General features: G+C 45.3%; 1 protein-coding gene across 1 annotated transcript; it reads left to right on the top strand.

Annotated features, from left to right (window-relative positions):
- The first annotated feature begins 1128 nt into the window (after positions 1-1128).
- On the top strand, positions 1129-6452 carry NDUFA11 (NADH:ubiquinone oxidoreductase subunit A11). Its single transcript, XM_069737597.1, has 4 exons — positions 1129-1291; positions 2652-2744; positions 4173-4295; positions 6270-6452. Exons 1-4 carry the CDS (start codon positions 1213-1215, stop codon positions 6383-6385), a joined length of 411 nt encoding a protein of 136 aa, XP_069593698.1. The 5' UTR covers positions 1129-1212; the 3' UTR covers positions 6386-6452.
- Positions 6453-16761: the final 10309 nt, after the last annotated feature.

The raw sequence follows: 16761 nt of genomic DNA, 5'->3' as shown, positions 1-16761 counted from the left end.
GAGGCATTTCCACTGAAGTTGGATCAGCCTGTAACTACATTTTCCACTTTGATTTTGAGCATCATTCCAACTCCAGACCTCCGTGGGATATTAGTTGTGATTTACGTTTATCATTTTTAGGTTTTATTGTTCTCAACACTTTCCACTATGTAATGAAAAAGACAGGAGCAGCAGACAGAAGAGGGCAGCTGTTGGGGGCAGACAGGAGGGCGTAGCTGTTGGGGGCAGCAGACAGGAGAGGGCAGCAGACAGGAGGGGCAGCTGTTGGTGGCAGCAGACCGGAGAGGGCAGCAGACAGGAGGGGCAGCTGTTGGTGGCAGTAGACAGGAGGGGCAGCAGACAGGAGGGGCAGCTGTTGGGGGCAGCAGACAAGAGAGGGCAGCAGACAGGAGGGGGCAGCAGACAGGAGGGGGCAGCAGACAGGAGAGGGCAGCTGTTGGTGGCAGCAGACCAGAGAGGGCAGCAGACAGGAGGGGCAGCTGTTGGTGGCAGTAGACAGGAGAGGCAGCAGACAGGAGGGGCAGCTGTTGGGGGCAGCAGACAGGAGGGGCAGCTGTTGGTGGCAGTAGACAGGAGAGGCAGCAGACAGGAGGGGCAGCTGTTGGGGGCAGCAGACAGGAGGGGCAGCTGTTGGGGGCAGCAGACAGGAGGGGGCAGCTGTTGGTGGCAGCAGACAGGAGAGGGCAGCTGTTGGGGGCAGCAGACAGGAGGATGCAGCTGTTCGGGGCAGCAGACAGGAGAGGGCAGCTGTTGGGGGCAGCAGACAGGAGAGGGCAGCTGTTGGTGGCAGCAGACAGGAGAGGAAAGCAGACAGGAGAGGGCAGCTGTTTGGGGGCAGCAGACAGGAGAGGGCAGCAGACAGGTGGGGCAGCAGACAGGAGGGGCAGCTGTTGGGGGGCAGCAGACAGGAGAGGGCAGCAGACAGGAGGGGCAGCTGTTGGGGGGCAGCAGACAGGAGAGGGCAGCAGACAGGAGAGGGCAGCTGTTGGGAGCAGCAGACAGGAGAGGGCAGCTGTTGGGGGCGGCAGACAGGAGGGGCAGCTGTTGGGGGCGGCAGGACAACGATACAGCACAATCTATCTGACTGTACATATTGGCTGTAGCGCCTTACAGAAGACTCCTCCCACACACGTGACTTGATCACATGGTCGTGACATCACCACAGGTCCTTCGTCTCCCTCGGCCTGTAGTGGAGTGTCCTTGTGGAAGAACATGGGGTACTGGGACATCCCGGACGGCACGGACTGTGTGCAGAAGACCTGGCTGGTCACCAGGCTGTCGGTGGCGCTGGGTAGGTGGTCGTGCACGGTGGGCTCCGGGCCTTGTGCTGTGGCCTCAGCAGTGGATCCGGGTCACTGTTCTCACTGTCAGTAGATTGCTCCGGGTCTGTAGATTTCCTCCGATATTGCTGGTAATAGTCCGGGGTTAGAGGGATTGTCCGGCAGGAGCCGCCCCTTATAGTGTGAGGTCGGGGTGTGACCCCCGCCCCCCTCAGGGTCATTCTTACCTAATACTTTCCTCGGCTGTAGGAGTGCAGACTTATTACTTCTCCCCTTTATATTTTCTCCCCATTGTGACCTTCCATGACTCATTGATGTAACTGTGCTGATCCTTTGGGGGAGATCAGACCCCTCATTACTCCGGGGGTCTCTCCACTATGGACACCCCCAGCTCATTCATTGGGGCCCCATTTATAGTGTATACTCGCCTCCCAGGCGGTCACATGACATTGGCTGCCGCTCATTATTGTTCCGTCCGCTCTGACGTAATACTAGAGGCTGCAGACGAGCAGTGGTGTCTGACTGGCTGCAGCGGTCACCGGATACAACAATGTCATGTGTCAGCAGGGCCGACTTTGCTTTGATGGCCCCTGTGCAGGAGGTGAGGGTCCATCGGTCTTCTAGTAAGGGGGGCCCTGAAGTCACTGAGCTGAGGCTGTGCATTAGTGGATAGCCCCTTTAAAGGGACTCTGTCACCTGAATTTGGAGGGAACAATTTTCAGCCATAGGGGCGGGGTTTTCGGGTGTTTGATTCACCCTTTCCTTACCCACTGGCTGCATGCTGGCTGCAATATTGGATTGAAGTTCATTCTCTGTCCTCCATAGTACACGACTGCGCAAGATAAGATTGCCTTATGCAGGCGTGTACTATGGAGGACAGAGAATGAATATTGCAGCCAGCATGCAGCCAGCGGGTAAGGAAATGGTGAATCAAACACCCGAAAACCCCGCCCCTATGGCTGAAAATTGTTCCCTCCAAATTCAGGTGACAGAGTCCCTTTAAGTTGAGGGAAATAAGCGGAGTGGTCTCCCCATATGCATTAGGTTAGCGCTGGCTAATGTGCACGTCTTGCACTAGCGTGTACCCGGCCTTTGGCTGCATGCACACGTAGAGGGATAATGCAGCCCCCCATACAGGCCAGAGGGTCCACTACACCCCATACTGGAGATAGCTCAGTATCACAAGCTCGCCCAATACTTCTGCTTCGGGCGCTCCCAGCAGTCAGTATGGATGGGGTGATGGCTGGGATCACACAGGTCCGCATTGGTCTGAGCCGCCCCTGTAGCTTCTGTTGCCGTCAATGTCTATTCCGACCTCTATGATTCTGTTGTTTCTTTTCCTGATTCCCTTTCTCTTCTTCTCGTTACTAGGCCTAGTTGGCTCCGCATATCACATTATCGCATTTAAGCCCAAGACTGCACTGGAGGGCGTTCTGCGAGCTGGAGAAGCATCGATAACCATGGGTAAAGGACAAACTCTTCTGATCATTTTCTTCCTGCGCTTGAAATAATTGGTAAAAAAAAACAAACAAACCTGTAAGAGACCATATAAATGGACCGACTAGCGGCACTAAATGACCACTAATTAGCAAACCTTTACCGATTAGTGGTTGTTTATTAGGCTGTCTATGCAGGCAGAGCAAATGAAACGATGCAACCTGAGCCGCCATACTAGATTGCCTAATGTGCATGGGCGGCCATTGTTTTCAGCAGCACGAGCCCTGTTTACACAGGACTATGTGCTGCCGAGAATGATGACATTTTGCACTGTGCAAAAGATAATTTAATCCAAAGAGCGAGCGTATTGTTCTTTGATCGGGTGATGGGCAGCCTGCTTACACGGAACGATTATTGTGAAACGAGAGTTCCTAAGATAACTGTTCAGTGTAAATGCAGCTTTAGTCTTCGCTTACATCTGCTTTGTCGCCCCGTTCAGATTGTCATATTTGCAGCAGTGCTATTTTTTTTTACCAGTAAAATGAGGGACCCAGTTATAAGGATTTGGGATCTGTTGGGCACCGCTGGTATCGGTCATGGGACACCTTGTCATTTTTACTTTTCTTTTTAGTATGACAATACAGATGTGATGCTAGCCTAAGTAGTAGACAGGCTTTTGGGGAATGTAGCCTTAGCTTTGTTCGGCACTATGGCACTTGAGCAGACCTCACTATGTTTACCGATCTCAGGATCAGTTGGGGTCCTTTGGAGTCAGACCCCTTTGCCCACCATCTACCAGACAGTAAAGACCTACTCTAGCACTATGCCATCACTGTTTGGAATAAAAGTGCCCATATTGAAATAACCAATCTGGTTTACTTACAGATATGTGATCTCATATCATTGGCTCATGAGTGGTGGTCCCTGCCGCCAGGAGTACCCCTTTAATATATATTTTAATTCTAAAGGGTGTTGTATCGATTCATAAAAGGGGTGGGATTTTTTTATATCCACCACAGAACAATATTCCTGGTCAGATGACCTTATGTAGGTAATGCCTATTAGTAAGTCTAGTATCACCTCCATAAACATGCATGATCAATTCATAGAAGCCTACATGTTTACAGTCATGAGCACTACATCTCCCAGAAGACTGATCCTAAGTGTCCAATCTCAGTTTGCCACAGATGACTTGACTCTCTCAATAGTTCTTGCTCTGATGGACCTGGGCCCTCTATGTAGCGCGCGCCGGGGCCACTATGTAGCTCATGCTGGGCCATTCATTTTAGGGAACACGTGTAATAATGCTGTAACCTGGGGCAGCTGCAGAAGGGGTAACATATGCTCAGTTTTTCCATTGATAGCAGCTGATCGCTGGGCCAGTGTATGATTACTTTGGGGCTGTATGGGCAGCACATTTTAATTGCAACGTTTTTTTTTTCTTTTTGTCATTAGCTGCACTTGGTGCAATCTTTGGGATCACCACCTGTGTCACAGCTCAGGTTCGGGAGAAACCAGATGACTTGATCAATTACTTTGTAGGAGGTTGTGCCTCTGGTGCCTTTCTCGGAATCAAGTGTAAGTTTGCTCGTAAAACATTGACGACTTAAGATGTATGAAGAAGGCCAGCACCAATTTAAAGTGAGAAGTCAAAGATTATTGTAATGTTACACCAGTTTTCTAAGCTCTACCTGAAAACCTTTTTAAGGGTTATATGTACACTGCATCTTTTTCAGTAGGGGAAAATAAGTATTTGATTCACTGCCGATTTTGCAAGTTTTTCAACCTACAAAGAATGAAAAGGTTTGTAATTTTACCGTGAGAGACAATAAAAAAACAGAAAATCACATTATTTAAAAATCATACAATTAAATTGCATTTTATTTCATGAAATACGTATTTGATCACCTACCAACCAGCAAGAATTCTGGCTCTCACAGACCTGTTAGTTTTTCTTTAAGAAGCCTCTTACTCTGCACTCATTACCTGTATAAAAGACACCTGTCCACACAGTCAATCACTCTCTGCCATGGCCAAGACCAAAGAGCTGTCTAAGGACACCAGGGACAAAATTGTAGACCTGCACAAGGCTGGGATGGGCTACAGGACAATAGGCAAGCAGCTTGGTGAGAAGGCAGCAACTGATGGCACAATTATTAGAAAATGGAAGAAATCTAAGAGGACTGTCAATCTTCCTCCTTATGGTTCTCCATGCAGGATCTCTCCTCATGAGGTAAGGATGATTCTGAGAAAGGTCATTAATCTGCCCAGAATTACATGGGAGGACCTGGTAAATGACCAGAAGAGAGCACGGACCACAGTCTCAAACATTACCGTTAGTAACACACTGCACAGTCATGGATTAAAATCCTGAAGGACACACAAGGTCCCCCTGCTCACTCCATCACATGTCCAGGCCCCTTTGAAGTTCACCAATGACCATCTGGATGATCCAGGGGAAGTATGGGAGAAGGCCATGTGGTCAGATGAGACCAAAATGGAACTTTTTGGCATCAACTCCACTCACCAAGTTTGGAGGAAGAAGAAATATGAGTACAACACCACAAGAACAATGTCCACATCATACTTTGGGGGTGCTTTTCTGCAAAGGGGACAGAACAACTGCACCGTATTGAAGGGAGGATGGATGGGGTCATGTATCCTGAGATTTTTCCCCAACAACCTCCTTCCTTCAATAAGAGCATTGAAGATGAGTTGTGGTTGGGTCTTCCAGCATGACAATGCCCCAAAACACACAGCCAGGGCAACTAAGGAGAGGCTCCGTAAGAAGCATTTCAAGGTCCTGGAGTGACCTAGCCAGTGTCCGGACCTGAGCCCAATATAAAAACTTTGGAGGGAGCTGAAACTCAATGTTGCCCAGTGCCAGCCCCGAAACCTGAAAGATCTGGAGAAGATCTGTATGGAGGAGTGGGCCAAAATCCCTGCTGCAGTATGATGGTCAAGAACTACAGGACACGTCTGATCTCTGCAATTGCAAACAAAGTTTTATGTACCAAATATTAAGTTATGATGTTTTTTATTGTATGAAATTCTTATTTAATGCAATAAAACGCTGATTATGTAAAAATCATGCAATGTGATTTTCCTGTATTTTCTATTAAATTCTATCTCTGACAGTTGAAGTGTACCTACGATAAAAATTACAGACCTCTCCATTCTTTGTAGGTGGGAAAGCTTGCAAAATCGGCAGTGTATCAAATACCGTACTTCCTAGTTCCTTTTAATTAAAATGCATATAATCGGTGCAGCCGCACAAGGATCCAGGAGGTAAGGGGGCCACTACTGCCCCCAAAGCAGGTGGGATTGTGCTTTGTGATGAGATGCTGGACTACAAAGGGCCCATATATTGTTCTAGTGTGGGGGCCTCTTCTGTGTCCGCTCCTGTTAGGATGAGTAGTGATTATTACAAATACTGTATATTCCATTTGCTTTCTATCCCATCCATTCATCTTAAAATGCCCATGTGGTTACAAGAAATGAATAAGAAATGTCCGCTTATTGCCCTGACTGCTTCTGCTCTACCATCCACAGCTCACAGTTATGCGACTGGGACCTCGGCCTGTGTGGCATTTGGCATCTTGGCTGCTTTATCCAAGAGCTCAAAAAGAGACGGATGGGACTTTATTATATCTGAACCAAGACTCTGAAGCTCTGCCTACATCTCCTGTAATACTACTGTAATACTAATGTTAATGATAAATCTATATATACATGGGCGCTGCTTTCTTGTACATGTTGTCATTACCACTTATCAGGATACTTCCATAAAATAACCCTTTTATCACATGTTAACAAGATATTTGTAGCTATTACATAATTTAAAATACTGTAAATGGTTTGTTTTCTTCATTCTTTATATTTTTTTGTTAATCCTTTTCCTTCCTTCCCTTCCCTTCCCTCCCTCCCCCTATTGGCAAGACAGAGAAATCTTTGCTGTCCTCCATCAGTTGGACCAGGCAGGAGTTTGCGGGCCTTAAAGGGATTGTCCGGACTAAAACTACAAGTCTGCAGTCACTCTATATGACTGCAGACTTGTGAATCCTCACATCACACACTGTGAGGATTCTCCGATGCCGGGATAAGAGGGGTTTGCATATATGCTGTCATGTGCCTACTAGATTGTCTTCGGCCTCGCTTAATTCACTTGCATGGCCGGATACAGTCTAGTCAGAATGTGGCCTGAAGTTTGAAAATCACATACTTGTGTTCACATGACCGCTCGCTGCCGACACCGGAGAATCCTTACCGCTCGCAGTGCATGTTATGTGAGGATACATAAGTCTGCAGTCACAGAGTTACTTCAGAATTGTGGTTTTAGACCGAAAAACCCCTTTAACTCAATTAGAGCACTACTCCTCCACTAATTATACTGCCCTCTTATTCCATCCCATGACATGTCAATTCTGTCAGTTTTCCCTCTCTTAGGCTACTTTCACACTAGCGTCGGCGTCAGCCCGTCGCAGTGCGTCGGGCCGACGTACCGACGCATCCTGTGACAACGCAGCACAACGGGGGCAGCGGATGCATTATTACAACGCATCCGCTGCCCCATTGTGCGTTGCGGGGAGGAGGGGGCGGAGTTCCGGCCGTGCATGCGCGGTCGGAAATGGCGTACACAACGCACCAAAAAACGTTCCAAGCAACAGTTTTTTGGTGCCGACGGTCCGCCACAACACGACGCAACCGCCGCACGACGGTTGCGATGTGTGGCAATGCGTCGCTAATACTATGGAGAAATAATATGAAGAATATAATATGGAGAATATAATATGGAGAAAAAACGCATCCTGCAAACAACTTTGCAGGATGCGTTTTTTCTGCAAAACGACGCATTGCGACGTCCGTCGTACGAACCTAGTGTGAAAGTAGCCTTAGAATGCTATTTATCTCCTTCATTCTTCATTGAAAAATCCTGGCATACAATGTGACGTTAAATGGGCTGTCCAGGTACCATATGACCTCCCGATGCCAGAAAATCCTGACTGTGCACACTGTGAGGTTTCCCAAGTCTGCAGTCACTTTTTGTACCCAGCCAAGAGTCATTCAATTCTTGTTTGAGGGATTTTCATCCATTCTTTCTTAGAAAAGTCTTCTAGTTCTGTAAGATTTCTGGGTCATCTTGCATGCACTGCTATTTTGAGGTCTAGCCACAGATTTTCAATGATGTTCAGATCAGGGGACTATAAGGGCAATTGTAAAACATTCAGTTTCACTGAATTTTATGGTGAGGTTGCAAAAGAAGTTTTCTTTTGATGACTGTTCCATGAACGCCATGTTTAGGCAGGTGTCTGAACAGTAGAACAATGTACCACGACTCCAGAGTCTGCTAAATCTTTCTGAAGGGCTTTTGCAGTCAAGCTGGACTTCTGATTTGTCTTCCTAGCAATCCAACAAGCAGCTGTTACTGAAATTTTGCTTGGTCTTCCAGACCTTATCTTGGCCTCCACTGTTCCTGGTAACTGCCATTTCCTAATTACATTTCAAACTGAGGAAAGGGCAATTGAAAACACTTTGATATCCTCTTATATTCTTCTCCTGCTTTGTGGGCCTCCACCATTTTCAGAGTGCTAGGCAACTGCTTAGAAGAAGCTGTTTTGTTTTTTTTGGCACAAGTTTAGAAGAAGGCTGTTTTTTTTTAAAGATGGGAAATTTGCATCACCTGGCCTTTCCTAACGATGATAGTGAACAAGCCATAACCCTAACAAGCTAATTAATTTTGACCAAGGTTTCAGACCTTATTTGAACACACACATTTCCAAGGGTGCCCAAATTTTTGTATAGGCCCATTTTTCTTGTAATTTTTAAAATGCAAGAATGACATATACAAGTGCTTCTCTCAAAATTAGATTATCATCAAAACGTTAATTTATTTCAGTTCTTCAATACAAAAAGTGAAACATATATTTATATAGTCATTACAGAGTGATCTATTCCAACTGTTTATTTCTTTTAATGTTGATGATTATGGCTTACAGCCAATGAAAACCCAAAAGTTATTATCTCAGTAAATTAGAATACTTTATAACACCAGCTTGAAAAATGATTTTAAAATCCGAAATGTTGGCCTACTGATATGTATGTTCAGTTAATGCACTCATTATTTGGTTGGCGCTCCTTTCGCATCAATTACTGCATCAATGCGGCGTGGCATGGAGGCGACTAAGAGACCTTTTTAAACACTTAGGAAGCCTTTGCAGGTGTTTTTTGTTATTTATTCTAATTTACTGAGATAATGGCTTTTGGGTTTTCATTGGCTGTAAGCCATAATCCTCAACATTAACAGAAATAAACACTTGAAAGATCACTCTGTTTGAAATGACCTTATATGAGTTTCCCTTTTGGTATTGAAGAACTGAAATAAATGAACTTTTTGATGATCTTTTAATTTTGTGAGAAGCACCTGTATATGTCCAGTTGGAGGGAGACCCGGTCAGGAAGTGGAGTGACCAGTAAGGTTACGATCACATCGCGCTTTAGCCTCTGGAGCGACGAGCTTATGTCTCAACTATGGGGCCATTCACATGGCAGTGAAAATTGTCGAAGATATGTCTGAGAGTGGGATGAGAATTGGCAATGCAAGTCTATATGTCTGGGGAAAAAAGGGGACTGCACTCGGAGGTGACTACACGGACAGTCGCCTAGAAGAAGGTGGAGAACCTTTTATTTTTCTTCATCAAAATAATTGGTCCGTTTTTTCTTGTGCATGAGAAAATCGTATATATGAATGAGCCCTATCTGAGACCCTTCAGTGAGCAGATTAACCCCTTTACCCCCAAGGGTGGTTTGCACGTTAATGACCAGGCCAATTTTTACAATTCTGACCACTGTCCCTTTATGAGGTTATAACTCCGAAACGCTTCAACGGATCCTGGTGATTCTGACATTGTTTTCTCGTGACATATTGTACTTCATGATAGTGGTAAAATTTCTTTGATAGTACCTGCGTTTATTTGTGAAAAAAACGGAAATTTGGCGAAAATTTTGAAAATTTCGCAATTTTCAAACTTTGAATTTTTATGCAATTAAATCACAGAGATATGTCACACAAAATACTTAATAAGTAACATTTCCCACATGTCTCCTTTACATCAGCATAATTTTGGAACCAATTTTTTTTTTTGTTAGGGAGTTATAAGGGTTAAAAGTTGACCAGCAATTTCTCATTTTTACAACACCATTTTTTTTTAGGGACCACGTCTCATTTGAAGTCATTTTGAGGGGTCTATATGATAGAAAATGCCCAAGTGTGACACCATTCTAAAAACTGCACCCCTCAAGGTGCTCAAAACCACATTCAAGAAGTTTATTAACCCTTCAGGTGTTTAATAGGAATTTTTGGAATGTTTAAATAAAAATGAACATTTAACTTTTTTACACAAAAAATTTACTTCAGCTCCAATTTGTTTTATTTTACCAAGGGTAACAGGAGAAATTGGACCCAAAAAGTTGTTGTCCAATTTGTCCTGAGTACGCTGATACCCCATATGTGGCAGTAAACCACTGTTTGGGCGCATGGGAGAGCTCGGAAGGGAAGGAGCGCTATTTGACTTTTCAATGCAAAATTGACAGGAATTGAGATGGGACGCCATGTTGCGTTTGGAGAGCCACTGATGTGCCTAAACATTGAAACCCCCCACAAGTGACACCATTTTGGAAAGTAGACCCCCTAAGGAACTTATCTGGATGTGTGGTGAGCACTTTGACCCACCAAGGGCTTCACAGAAGTTTATAATGCAGAGCCATAAAAATAAAACAAAATTTTTTTCCCACAAAAATTATTTTTTAGCCCCCAGTTTTGTATTTTCCCTAGGGTAACAGGAGAAATTGGACCCCAAAAGTTGTTGTCCAATTTGTCCTGAGTACGCTGATACCCCATATGTGGGGGGGAACCACCGTTTGGGCGCATGGGAGGGTTCGGAAGGGAAGGAGCGCCATTTGGAATGCAGACTTAGATGGAATGGTCTGCAGGCGTCACATTGCGTTTGCAGAGCCCCTAATGTACCTAAACAGTAGAAACCCCCCACAAGTGACACCATTTTGGAAAGTAGACCCCCTAAGGAACTCATCTTGATGTGTTGTAAGAGCTTTGAACCCCCAAGTATTTCACTACAGTTTATAACGCAGAGCCATGCAAATAAAAAATATTTTTTTTTCCACAAAAATTATATTTTAGCCCCCAGTTTTGTATTTTTCCAAGGTTAGCAGGAGAAATTGGACCCTAAATGTTGTTGTCCAATTTGTCCTGAGTACGCTGATACCCGATATGTGGGGGGGAACCACCGTTTGGGCGCATGGGAGGGCTCGGAAGGGAAGGAGCATCATTTGGAATGCAGACTTAGATGGATTGGTCTGCAGGCGTCACATTGCGTTTGCAGAGCCCCTAATGTACCTAAACAGTAGAAACCCCCCACAAGTGACCCCATATTGGAAACTAGACCCCTCAATGAACTTATCTAGATGTGTTGTGAGAACTTTGAACCCCCAAGTGTTTCACTACAGTTTATAACGCAGAGCCGTGAAAATAAAAAATCTTTTTGTTTTCCCACAAAAATTATTTTTTAGCCCCCAGTTTTGTATTTTCCCAAGGGTAACAGGAGAAATTGGTCCACAAAAGTTGTTGTCCAATTTGTCCTGAGTACGCTGATACCCCATATGTTGGGGTAAACCCCTGTTTGGGCACACAGGAGAGCTCGGAAGGGAAGGAGCACTGTTTTACTTTTTCAACGCAGAATTGGCTGGAATTGAGATCGGACGCCATGTCGTGTTTGGAGAGCCCCTGATGTGCCGAAACAGTGGAAACCCCCCAATTATAACTGAAACCCTAATCTAAACACACCCCTAACCCTAATTCCAACGGTAACCCTAACCACACCTCTAACCCTGACACACCCCTAACCCTAATCCCAACCCTATTCCCAACTGTAAATGTAATCTAAACCCTAACCCTAACTTTAGCCCCAACCCTAACTGTAGCCCCAACCCTAACCCTAATCCTAGCCCTAACCCTAGCCCTAACCCTAACCCTAATCCTAGCCCTAGCCCTAACCCTAACCCTAGCCCTAACCCTAGCCCTAACCCTAGCCCTAACCCTAGCCCTAACCCTAGCCCTAACCCTAGCCCTAACCCTAACCCTAGCCCTAACCCTAGCCCTAATGGGAAAATGGAAATAAATACATTTTTTTTTATTTTTCCCTAACTAAGGGGGTGATGAAGGGGGGTTTGATTTACTTTTATAGCGAGTTTTTTAGCGGATTTTTATGATTGGCAGCCGTCACACACTGAAAGACCCTTTTTATTGCAAAAAATATTTTTTGCAATACCACATTTTGAGAGCTATAATTTTTCCATATTTTGGTCCACAGAGTCATGTGAGGTCTTGTTTTTTGCGGGACGAGTTGACGTTTTTATTGAAAACATTTTTGGGCACGTGACATTTTTTTATCGCTTTTTATTCCGATTTTTGTGAGGAAGAATGACCAAAAGCCAGCTATTCATGAATTTCTATTGGGGGAGGCGTTTATACCGTTCCGCGTTTGGTAAAATTGATAAATCAGTTTTATTCTTCGGGTCAGTACGATTACAGCGATACCTCATTTATATCATTTTTTTATGGTTTGGTGCTTTTATACGATAAAAACTATTTTACAGAAAAAATAATTATTTTTGCATCGCTTTATTCTCAGGACTATAACTTTTTTATTTTTTTGCTGATGATGCTGTATGGCGGCTCTTTTTTTGCGGGACAAGATGACGTTTTCAGCGGTACCATGGTTATTTATATCTGTCCTTTTGATCGCGTGTTATTCCACTTTTTGTTCGGCGGTATGATAATAAAGCGTTGTTTTTTGCCTCGTTTTTTTTTTTTTTTTCTTACGGTGTTTACTGAAGGGGTTAACTAGTGGGACAGTTTTATAGGTCGGGTCGTTACGGACGCGGCGATACTAAATATGTGTACTTTTATTGGTTTTTTTTTTTATTTAGATGAAGAAATGTATTTATGGGAATAATATTTTTTTTTTTTTTTCATTATTTTGGAATATTTTTTTTTAATTTTTTTTACACATTTGGAAAATTTTTTTTTTACTTTTTTACTTTGTCCCAGGGGGGGACATCACAGATCAGTGATCTGACAGTTTGCACAGCACTCTGTCAGATCACTGATCTGACATGCAGCGCTGCAGGCTTCACAGTGCCTGCTCTAAGCAGGCTCTGTGAAGCCACCTCCCTCCCTGCAGGACCCGGATCCGCGGCCATCTTGGATCCGGGGCTCGAGCAGGGAGGGAGGTGAGGAGACCCTCGCAGCAACGGGATCACATCGCGTTGCTGCGGGGGGCTCAGGGAAGCCCGCAGGGAGCCCCCTCCCTGCGCGGTGCTTCCCTGCACCGCCGGCACATCGCGATCATCTTTGATCGCGGTGTGCCAGGGGTTAATGTGCCGGGGGCGGTCCGTGACCGCTCCTGGCACATAGTGCCGGATGTCAGCTGCGATAAGCAGCTGACACCCGGCCGCGATCGGCCGCGCTCCCCCCGTGAGCGCGGCCGATCGGCTATGACGTACTATCCCGTCCAGGGTCAGATAAGCCCAGGGCACCTCGACGGGATAGTACGTCTAAGGTCACAGAGGGGTTAATAAAGGAACCCACTGAACTCCATGAATAAACCTGTTATAAAATCATTGAGACTGAAGGGTGGATGATAGAAGGATTATAGATTATTGTGCAGATACATATGTCAGAATAGTTTGGCTTGTTTACAAATATGTCACACTGAAAAAAAATTGTCTGCAGGTTACTATCGACAGGGTTGGGGGTCTAACCACAGAGCATGTTGGTCAGCAAGTGAATGCAATGATTAGTCCTAAAAAGTGTATCACAACAGACAGCTGTCCTGAAGGTCTGTAGCACAATTATCCGGGCTAAGAAAATACCGCAATCCCACCTGTCACCGCAAGTGTACTGAGATACCACACAAGAAATTATTCCTTCTTTTGTGATCGCTATAAAGTCAAAGGTCAGGCGTTCTATATATTATACACAGATGCCATCTAGTGGTGAGACTTATTAAGGACACATCCTTAGCAGTGACATATGATTGCATATTTATTACCAGCCCTTATTCAGATATTAATGTTTCACCCACATGTTTTATTTACGCTTTTTTATGGATAGAACTTGTATCCATTACAGTCTATGGAATTGTTCACATATTTTTTTTTTTTGCTGACTGGCCAGTGCCAAGATAAGAAGACATGTCTGGTTTGATCCCAGTAAAATCGTCAATGCAATTCTGTAGGTCCTTAAAAAAAACAATTGATGTCCGTGTACTGTCTAATTTTCATGTTTTTTCATAGGAGAAACTCAAGTAAAATTCTTGTATACAAAAAAAAACAACTTATGAAGCTTTTGATGGTAAAAACTTCCACACTGACCAAACACTGATGAAAAGCTGTCCCTAGGACATATACACGGCTCAAAAACATAAAGAGAACACTAAAATCCCACATCCTAGATATCACTGAATGAAATATACCAGTTGTAAATCTTTATTCATTACATACTGGAATGTGTTGAGAACAATAAAACCTAAAAATGATCAACGTAAATCACAACTAATATCCCACGGAGACACAAGAAAGCACAGTAAAACCAAAAACACACTGTTGCAAAAAAATCACAGTGGACAGCAAGTGCTAGTAAAAAGATGGAAAAAACAGGGTATTTAGTTGATACTTTTTTTGCAAAAAAATGTATATTAAGCCGCTCTACCAAACGTCAAGGTATACCCATATCAGAGCAGTCCTAACTAATGTATGTAATCACTATCTGATGTATTTAAAACCTGGTCATATGTACAATACCTGTATGAGCAGGATTCAGAAAAGGAATGTCCATGTGGACACGCTGGACAGAACGGCTCCTGTGCGCACAGCTCAAAAAAAGAGGGGTGGAGGCCTCCCCAGTCTTGTGGACACAAGAAAACAATTATATGAAACCAGAACACATGAGCTGCGCGCACAGTGAACAAGCCCGTAGAGACATGTTCACACCACCAAGAGACTTGAAAACACAAAAAAGCACAGTAAAACCAAAAACACACTGTTGCAAAAAAATCACAGTGGACAACAAGTGCTAGTAAAAAGATGGAAAAAACAGGGTAGTGAACATGTCTCTACGGGCTTGTTCACTGTGCGCACAGCTCATGTGTTCTGGTTTCATATAATATCCCACGGAGGTCTGGAGTTGGAACGATGCTCAAAATCAAAGTGGAAAATCAAATTGCAGGCTGATCCAACATCAGTGGAAATGCCTCAAGACAAGGAAATGATGCTCAGTATTGTGTGTGGCCTCCATGTGCCTGTAAGGCTACGTTCACATTAGCGTCGCGTCGCCGTTGCGTCGGCGACGCAGCGGCGACGCAGCGGCGACGCGCCCCTATGTTTAACATAGGGGACGCGTGCGTTGTTTTGGTGGCGTTTTTCGCCACGTGCGTCGTTTCCGACGCTAGCGTCGGACGCAAGAAAACGCTACATGTAGCATTTTCTGTGCGTCCGATTTTCGTCAAAAACGACGCACGCGTCGCAAAACGCGTGCGTTTTTGCGCGCGTTTGCGCGCGTTTTTCCGTGCGTCGCCGCCGCGTCGCCGACGCAACGGCGACGCGACGCTAATGTGAACGTAGCTTAAGACCTCCCTACAATGCCTGGGCATGCTCCTGATGAGGTGGTAGATGGTCTCCTGAGGGATCTTCTCCCAGACCAGGACTAAAGCATCCGCCAACTCCTGGACAGTCTATGGTGCAATGTGACGTTGGTGGATGGTGTAAGACATGATGTCCCAGATGTGCTCAATCAGATTCAGGTCTTGGGAATGGACGGGCCAGTCCATAGCTTAAATGCCTTCATCTTGCAGGAACTGCTGACACACTCCAGCCACATGAGGACTGGCATTGTCCTGCATTAGGAGGAACCCAGGGCCAACTGCACCAGCATATGGTCTCTCAAGGGGTCTGAGGAACTCATCTCGGTACCTACTGGCAGTCAGGCTACCTCTGGCGAGTACATGGAGTGCTGTGCGGCCATCCAAAGAAATGCAACCCCACACCATTACTGACCCACTGCCAAACCGGTCATGCTGAAGGATGTTGCAGGCAGCAGATCACTCTCCACGGCATCTCCAGACTCTGTCACATGTGCTCAGTGTGAACCTGCTTTCATCTGTGAAGAGCACAGGGTGCCAGTGGTGAATTTGCCGATCCTGGTGCTTTATGGCAAATGCCAAGCGTCCTGCACGGTGTTGGGCTGTGAGCACAACCCCCATCTGGACGTTGGGCACTCAGACAATCATCATGGAGTCGGTTTCTAACCGTTTGTGCAGACACATGCACATTTGTGCCCTGCTGGAGGACATTCTGCAGGACTCTGGCAGTGCTCCTCCTGTTCCTCCTTGCACAAAGGCTGAGGTAGCGGTCCTGCTGCTGGGTTGCCCACCTACGGCCCCCTTCACGTCTCCTGGTAGCACCTCCTGCCTTTGGACACTACGCTGACAGACACAATAAACCTTCTTGTCACAGCTCGCATTGATGTGCCATCCTGGATGAGCTGCACTACCTGAGCCACTTGTGTGGGTTGTAGAGTCCGTCTCATGCTACCATGAGTTTGAAAGCACAACCAACATTCAGAAGTGACCAAAACATCAGCCAGAAAGCATTGGTACTGAGATGTGGTCTGTGGCCCCCACCTGTAGAACCACTCCTTTGAGTGCGTCTTGATAATTGCCAATAATTCATTTGCACAACAGCATGTGAAATTGATTGTGAATCAGTGTTGCTTCCTAAGTGGACAGTTTGATTTCACTGAAGTTTGATTTACTTGGAGTTATAGTCTGTTGTTAAGTGTTCCCTTTATTATTTTGAGCAGTGTATATCAAGGGATCTTTTTATTCAATTTCCTATGACCTACATATCCATGTAGATGGCGTAGGAGGGTTTATCCTACTGACAGATTCTGTTTAGGCTGTGTGCACAGTTT

Source organism: Ranitomeya imitator, chromosome 8 (assembly GCF_032444005.1).
Source record: "Ranitomeya imitator isolate aRanImi1 chromosome 8, aRanImi1.pri, whole genome shotgun sequence".
Lineage (NCBI taxonomy): Eukaryota > Metazoa > Chordata > Amphibia > Anura > Dendrobatidae > Ranitomeya > Ranitomeya imitator.
This window is presented reverse-complemented; position numbering and strand designations above follow the sequence as displayed.

What these genes read in the sequence shown, in the direction of transcription:
- NDUFA11 (XM_069737597.1), top strand. Translation starts at nt 1,213, where the DNA reads ATGGGGTACTGGGACATCCCGGACGGCACGGACTGTGTGCAGAAGACC. An exon ending in AGAAGCATCGATAACCATGG is followed by an intron (nt 2,745 to 4,172) that starts GTAAAGGACAAA and finishes TTTTGTCATTAG; the next exon opens with CTGCACTTGGTGCAATCTTT. An exon ending in TGCCTTTCTCGGAATCAAGT is followed by an intron (nt 4,296 to 6,269) that starts GTAAGTTTGCTC and finishes TACCATCCACAG; the next exon opens with CTCACAGTTATGCGACTGGG.